Genomic DNA, 7,706 nt, shown 5'->3' on the forward strand with positions numbered 1-7,706 from the left:
TTCATTATATACTTCATTATATACATTACATCCTTTATATCCAGTGGTATGGTAGAGAAGGCGCAAACAGATGAATTGTATAGAGAACTTAGTTCTACAGGACGGTACAATCTCAGCAGGAATAGGTGGGTATTCTGACTCAGCAGTCTGTATTTAACTCTTACCAGTGTGAATATTTTCTTTGCTGATGGTTTGACACTGTGATAGAACAGAATTTCCTGTATCCACAATGTTGAGACTCTACCTTCATTTTCTCTAGTAAAGGACTGGATAGCTCTCAAAAGTAAGTCTTGAGCACCAGGCACCAGTGGTCCATACCTATAATTTAGCTTCTTAGGAGGCTGAGACTTGGAGGAATTCATTTCAAAGTCAGCCTGGGCAAAAAAAAAAAAAAAGTCCCCACAGGTTCCAACTAACCAGCAATATGCTGGACTGGGGTGTGGCTCAAGTGGTAAAGAGCCAGCCATGAGCAGGCACAAGCCAAGTGATAGTTCAAGGCCCTGAGTTCAAGCCCCAATACTGGCACACACCTCTAACCCCAAAAAAACCAACTAAGTCTGATCTAAATTTTTTGGCTAATGTTCGCCTTTTCTTCCTTCATTCTCCAGTTTTGGCCTTCTTGAAGTCAAAAAGGCCAATGTCACCTTCATTACTTACCTCAAATGCTTTTTTAGATTTCCATCCAGGATAAAAATCTCTTCTAACCATGGACAGCTACTGTTTTGGGCCCATTCTAGTTTTCTAGCCTGTCTAGATGGAGGAACAGCATCTAGCTACATTGCTACTAGCCAGCAGCATCCCCTGTGCACATTCTTTCTGGGTAAGTCAAGACCACAAAGCTCAGAGCACTCTATCCAGGTCATTTCTCTGGATTGTTTTCATTAACCAACTCTGAGGGTGGGGTCATGTCTTCTGATTGCTGCAAAACCATTGGCTCCCAAGCCCAGCATTCCCTTCCTATAACAAACTCTGTGTGTGTGCAGGGTTGGACTGTGCATCATGCCTGCAGGGCTTGGAGTCAAGAATGATCTTGCTCATGCTGCATGCTATGCTGGGGTAGTTCTTTGTCTTTAACCAGGAGCCCATTAAATTGTAACAGGCTAACTGGTTAGGCTATAAAGATAAACCTCAGAGAAATTACTTGTTTTTCTATAGGAACCTGGCAACATTTAATCTTCTACTTCACTTATGACCCATGAGGTCTGAGGTTGGCAAATTGTGGGCTACTTGTTCTTGTAGTTTTGCTGGAATAGAGCCACACTTGCTTATTTACATATTGTCTGGGGCTGTTTTGTGCTACAACGGCATTTAAGTAGTTGGGAGAAGACCACATGGCCCACAAAGCCTGCTATATTATTCATCCCTTTAAGAAAAAGTTGGGGGGTTGGGATTTAGCTAGTGGGGAGCACTGGCTTGGTGCAAGGCCTGAGTTCAGTCTTCAGCACTTGGGGGGAGGGGAGAAAGAGAGTTGGCTGATTCCTGAAAGGTGGCATTTTTCATTTAAGGCCATGGATCATAAGCCTAGATAGCAAAAGTACCTGCAAAGGGGAACTTAATCTACCTACTTGAAAGCAGGCCAATATGAGTTTTCTCCAGAGAGCTGAAAAGGAAAAACGATTTATCAGGAAGGATTTTCTTACATAGTGCTCCATTCAGTAAGGAGTGTTCCAATCAGTAAGGACCATGTACATAAGAGCGGCTCAGGTAGCGACTACAGAAAGTGATGAGGAAATAGTCTGTCTTCTCTTGTGAGTGACTCAGCATTAAACAGCAGATATAACAGTGTTGCAGCGCTTATCTGGTATGCATGAGGTCCTGGGTTAGATCCCACGCACCACAAAAACAATAGAAAACAAAACAGAACCATGAAGTAGCACCAAGGAAAGCATCATGTCAGAAATATTACTTGCGGATCAAAACAAAAGACACATTCCCACTAGGACAGAAATAATTTTTAATTCATTGAAAAGTGCAGCAGTGAACAGGGTCCATTGAAGGGCACTTTCTAAGTGAAGTGACTGAGATGACAGAGCCAGGGCAGAGTAACTTCTGGAAACAGATTATACAAACAGGAACTTACAGTATTCACTGAGGACAGAGTGGAGGTAAAACTAAACCCAAGCACACCCATTCAGTCCACTGGTAGGTCAGCTGGAACTACTCTTTGCTTTAAGGATCATGGGCTACCTTCTCTTTTTCCATTAAAAAAAAAAAAAGGACTAATTCCTAGACACTTAAAAATTTAAGAACATTTCTCATGGATTAAGGTATAACTTGCATGGTTATCCTTAGTATTTTGTACAAAAGTCCTAGAATTGTGAATTAAAAGGTGTCTGCAAAAGCACCGTGTGTCAAATTCAAAGATGCTCAAAATGTGTCCCTATGCCGGAAATGGTGTGAGGGAGAGCTTTAGAACAGGAAATCTTGTAAGGCAAAAGAATCTCTTCATTCTGAATAGTTTTATGGTCTTCTAGTCTTAAGGTCACCAACAGACATGGACCTAATCTTACAAGAGAAAATTAACAAACTCCAAATCAGCACAATTAAAAGAACAAGGTTGGACTCCTGTAGCTGGTCCCTGGTACATACACAGTCTGGAAACACCTGTGCATTTTTCAGTCTGTTAGGCCATAAATTGAGGTCTCTTCACCCAAATCTCAGGAAATATACTGGAACTGAGAGAGAGAGAGAGAGAGGGCTTCAGCGCATCCAGCACCCGCATCTGCTGCTGAACGTAAGAGCAGTGTGGCCGATGCTCCTGTCACTCTTGTTACTACATTTGCTTTCTGGAACCAGCAGCCCAAAACTGAGTAAGGTGACATCATAGCCCAAGACCTGGTAAGAGTTGTTTCTTTTTATTTGGGAATAACAGTGGTCAACTTTCATTGATGTTGAAGTTGACTGAGAATGTTAAGAATCAAAATGGAGAATAAAGCCAATTAGCCATATTCAAGTCTACAATTTACTTTTAGTTACAGGATTATTTTTAAACATTTTTCCCCCTTAAAGAAAACACAGTAGAAATGTTCACCTCATTTTTCCATTTACCTCTGGATACTACCACAATTGCTGGGGTCTTGAGAGGTAAAGGATTAAACCCAATGGCTTCGAATGCATCTTGGCTATTTAGCTCAAGAAGTGGCTTATGGCCTTGTCTTTTTTTTTAAAAAAAAAAAGAGCTTAAAGCTCAACAGAAGGCAGTAAAAGCTAAAATCACTTAAGTTGAACTGGTTAGAATCCATAGCTCTTTCTTTTCCACCAGTAATTAGCCTTTCTATGAAGATGTTAGAGATGGACTAGATCTTCAAGGTAAGAAACATAAATGTTCTAAACAGCAAAGAGCACAAAGGACCCGATTTCACAGGGGAATACTAACTGGAACCCTCATTATTCAAGACAGGATGAACCTATCTGAAAGGCAAGAAGGATGTGGGATAGTTTGTAATTGCATCAACTATCAGAAATGGTTCCATCTTAATATAAACGGAGAGAACAATAGTGAAAAGAAGGTAGCGACAATGACTACAGCCGGCAATGTCATGCAGGCTGTCTAACGGTACAGATGCCAACTCCATCAACTCAAGAGCCTTACCTATCTCCCAAAGGTCCTCAGAAAATAACTTTTCCCAACTCTTGGCAGTTTTTGCCCCCTCCACTGCTCAATCTCAGCCACTTTGGAGGGGGAATATCTTTAAAGAGACATTTTCTCAGCACTCCAGGCCTGACAAGCATTCTATGGGCTTGGCGGCCACTGGAAAGCAGGTGGGTGTCACCTCCAGGCGCTACTTGGAATCCTCCTTTGCCATTAAGTCTGCTGCTGTTGGTGCAGCACCAGCCCAGAATTCCAAAAACCAACAGAATGAATGGACAGATTTGCCATGCTGATTGAGTTTATAAACAACATACCCCTACTTATCTGAAATCAACGGCTCTGTTTCTAATCGGATGGTTCAACTCTAGTGGTTATTTTTCAAGCCACATGATGTTAGTATTTTTGATGGTGAAGTGGTCAGACTGAAATGCTATGCAGGTCATGTGATATTAGGTGCGGCTAAATACCAAAAGGTTTTCTTTTTTTTTTTTTTGCCCTAAAGTATTGCTATTTACCTGAATAGGTTTATCAGTTCAGACTTGGGCCACGTGGGAATGATCAGAACAGTGGTCCCGGGTCAGGAGGGACATGGTGATGACACAGACCTCAGACGTGCTCGTCCACTTAGAACAAAAGACCAGGGTCGGCCACTGCAGACACAGGGGCAGCTTCACAGTTTAACATGTCACACAAGTCAGCTATCAGGTGGGCTCTTTTAGGACTTAAAATGGCCAGTCCAGAGCTCTTCCAGGCCTGGTCTCAAGGAGCTATGGACACCCACTGCAATCACTTCATGAGAAAGAGGCGTGCAGGGATCCAGCGGCAGAGGCTGGGCACAGTCGCTACAGAAAGTGTTTTGAGAACCTTCGCCTCCGGATGCTGCCATGGTTGCTGAACATGAGACGGGGGTCAAACCTGTACCTGGGGATGACGAAAGGAAATGGTCACATGCACTCTAGTTACTGAATATTTCAGCAGAGTATTATTTAGTATTTGGTATTTATATGGTACAATTTGTATGTGTATACAATGTGTATACATAATCATCTAGGTTTTTGTTGCTCTATGGTGCTGGGGATTAAACCCTGGGCCTTGAACACTGTAGGCAAGCCCTCTACCAACAAGCTACTTTGCCAGCTCTCATTTTCATGTCTTACAATCTATGTCTCTGGCTGTACATACACTATTTAAGATTAAACAATAACATCTCTAATAAGTAGCCTATCATTCAATTTCTCTACTCATTCTCCTACATTTATCGTTAGTTTGCAGTGAAGATAAAATTGGACATGAAGATGGCTAACTAAGTTATAACCTGGAGTATCTCTTCCCTCTGTCTTTAGCACCACAGTGTGGAACTAAAGTCACCCTTCTCCAGTGACACTCTTCATACTCTTCAAGCATGAAACATGACATGGTTCTTGCCACAACAATCGGGACACACAGGGTGCTGACACTGACAGTCCTGATACAGATGGGGCCCAGGGTAAGAGGAGCAATTCTCACCTGGCAAATGTAGGATTATGCAGTCCAATATCTGATTTTATATCTATCTTCATGGGTATTTAATACATGAAATTTGCTGGTCACCACTCAAGTTTCTCTATTTGGGGCTTGGGAGGCATGCCGTCTTGGGAGCTTTAGCACAGGGCAGCACTGGGTCCAGGTTCACTTAAAGAAGCCCAGGTGCTGCCACAGCAGGAGAGGATCTGGGGAGCGGCACCATGTCTGTGGCCAAAGCACCCGCTGTGAGTAGACAGCTGAGGGCCAAACAGCTTATTTCCCCAGCATCACAGGCAGACACAGCAAAGCACAACGAACACAGCCCCGCTCAGGCCAGTCAGACTCCCTTTGACTTCCAGAACTGTGTGACCCCTGGAGACAACCCAGCAAAGAAACTTACCCGGGGTCAAAAATCCCTGGAGTGCGACAGGTTGGCCCAGAACAGGACTGTAACATCATCAACCGGTAGTTCATCTTTCCTAAAAGCTCTGGGTCTATACTTTTAGCGATGTTAGTGATTTGGTCTGGGTCTGCAGTCAGATTATAGACTTCCACAAACACCTAGCAGCAATGAAAGAAGTTAAGAAAACAACAACAGAAGTTGAAGAAACAACTCCTAAGGCAAGTTATTTCTGAAGAAAGAGGGAAGTGAAAAACTAAAAAGCCAAAACCCAAGGCCCAGCAAAACATCATCTGGTCTAAAGATATTCCAAGAGCCAAACTGTGCACTTGGGATGACAATGCATTTTGCATTGCTTTGGGTCTACAGCCTGGTGCTGGAAAAGGGCTAGCTATACATGCTTGCCTTTGGGCCAGCAGCAGGTGAAACATTACCTACCTTCTGTAATCAGAGCAGAGAGCAGAAGGCAGGCCTTCAATGGCAAGGTCTCAGAAACCAGACTTTGTAATAAGGCCAATGAAGTAAAGTTAACATTAGAAGGCTTTTACCTTATAGTTGTGTAGTTCAAATGAGAACGACTATGGAAGTGCCCCAATTTGTGTTAGACGCACATTGTTTTCCTATTTTAAACAGTAGTTGGGGATGCTTACCACCAATCAGAGGACACATGTTTTAACTCTTACGCATCTAGTTTCAGAACTTCACCCTCTAATTAATATGCTGACTAATATGATTGGAGACAGGTGACAAGCAAAGAAGGTGGTGCTCAGTGCTGCCTAGCAGGACTTTCTCACTGGAAGGTATCCAGCTGATAACCATTATGAGGAGTTTAGTGGAAGTGCTCTTGTTGTTCCATGAGCTTTTGGCAAAAGGAAGAATGGGCCTGGGACAGAAAAGCATCTGCTCCCCATGGTGGGATGGGAATTGCCAGATGTGTAGGGAGCATAGGCTGCTAATGGCCTGCAGTCCCGAGGGATGGAAGCCATCCCATCCACAGCATCTTCCAGATAACCAGTATTGACCAGTGGAGGCCAAAACCCACCTCCCAAGGCTGTGGCTCTGGGTCTTTGTCACCCTCTCTAATCTACAGAGCGACACCTGAGGGTGTGGGGTGGGAACACGAGTTTCTGAGTCAGTCAGCAGCTCCTTAGCTTCCTAGGAAGCTCAAGTAGTACACTCCCACCCCAACTGTGGGGGGGTGAAGCTGGAAGTGCAGGCGGGGAGCACTGTGAGTTCCAGTGAACTGGGCATCGAAAGCAAGCATCCTGTCACTGATGTGAGAATTGAGGCGTGGCCTTATGAAATTCTGTGTTCTTGACAGAAGGAAACAAAGTGAAAGTGTAGGGAAGAAACTATCTTCCATGAGGCGCCCCTTGGGAACTGCTCTTCAGCCCCCGAGTCCAACCAACAAAGCCTGGGGATGAGGAAAAGGGGGTGGGGGAGACAGGCAGATGCCATCCTTACCTCCTGGTCATCAAACTCACAGTACTGCAAATTCCACAGTGCTGACACTGTCCTCACACATGCGTATGTATTATTGTAAGCATCTTCACATACACAGTCTGGGAAACATTGCTGTAGGGAGATTTTAAGGTTCAATGAAGATTGTGTTTCCATAGCAACAAAAACTTAGTTGCCTACAAGGACTAAAACTGGACACAAGATTGTGGCAGTCACGTCAGGTGGGAACCCCCTATTCATCAGATTCCGCTCCTAGTACTGGGAGAGGTAGGGAGAAGGGAAAGGGAACTATTAAGGCAAGAATTTGGGTATGTGGTTCCATAACTTGGAAGAACTCAAAATGAACCTTCTGATAATGGGGTGACTAAGGACTAGCACCTTAAGGGTTTTAATACTTTGTGCATCTAATTAGCACCTTGCTGTGTTTTTGGCAAGCCAATGTCTACTCACGGACACTCCAGGACTCAAGGAAGGACAGGTTGGGTCAGTGACATTCCGGCCTTCTCCTTGATATTCCACCAGGACATCTGATCGCCATGTCAAATTACTAGCTCCTCTCTAGAAAAAAAGAGCAAAGGTCATTTCTGTGAGGTATATAGGCTAGGCTGTGATGTCAAAGATGACAAAGTTTCGGGGCTGGGAAGGTGGCTCAGTGGTAGAGGGCTTGCCTTGCATGCTCGAGGCCCTGGGTTTGATTCCTCAGCACCACATAAGCAAAAAGAAAAAATCCGGAAGTGGCACTGTGGCTCA

The 7,706-nt window shown here is 44.0% G+C and overlaps 1 protein-coding gene across 1 annotated transcript in view; it reads right to left on the minus strand.

The window, feature by feature from the left end:
* Window positions 1-1,934: 1,934 nt before the first annotated feature.
* Gns (glucosamine (N-acetyl)-6-sulfatase) overlaps window positions 1,935-7,706 on the minus strand; it is a 32,946-nt gene continuing 27,174 nt past the window's right edge. Inside the window, exons 11-14 of the mRNA XM_013020985.1 lie at window positions 7,407-7,514; window positions 6,960-7,070; window positions 5,496-5,656; window positions 1,935-4,513 (exon numbers count right to left, since the gene is read on the minus strand). Of these exons, the coding sequence (XP_012876439.1) occupies window positions 4,435-4,513; window positions 5,496-5,656; window positions 6,960-7,070; window positions 7,407-7,514 (459 nt within the window). The 3' untranslated portion in view covers window positions 1,935-4,434. The remainder of the gene's footprint in view (window positions 4,514-5,495; window positions 5,657-6,959; window positions 7,071-7,406; window positions 7,515-7,706) is intronic.

The sequence above is a fragment of the Dipodomys ordii genome, unplaced genomic scaffold (assembly GCF_000151885.1).
Source record: "Dipodomys ordii isolate 6190 unplaced genomic scaffold, Dord_2.0 Scaffold3, whole genome shotgun sequence".
Classification (NCBI taxonomy): Eukaryota; Metazoa; Chordata; class Mammalia; order Rodentia; family Heteromyidae; genus Dipodomys; species Dipodomys ordii.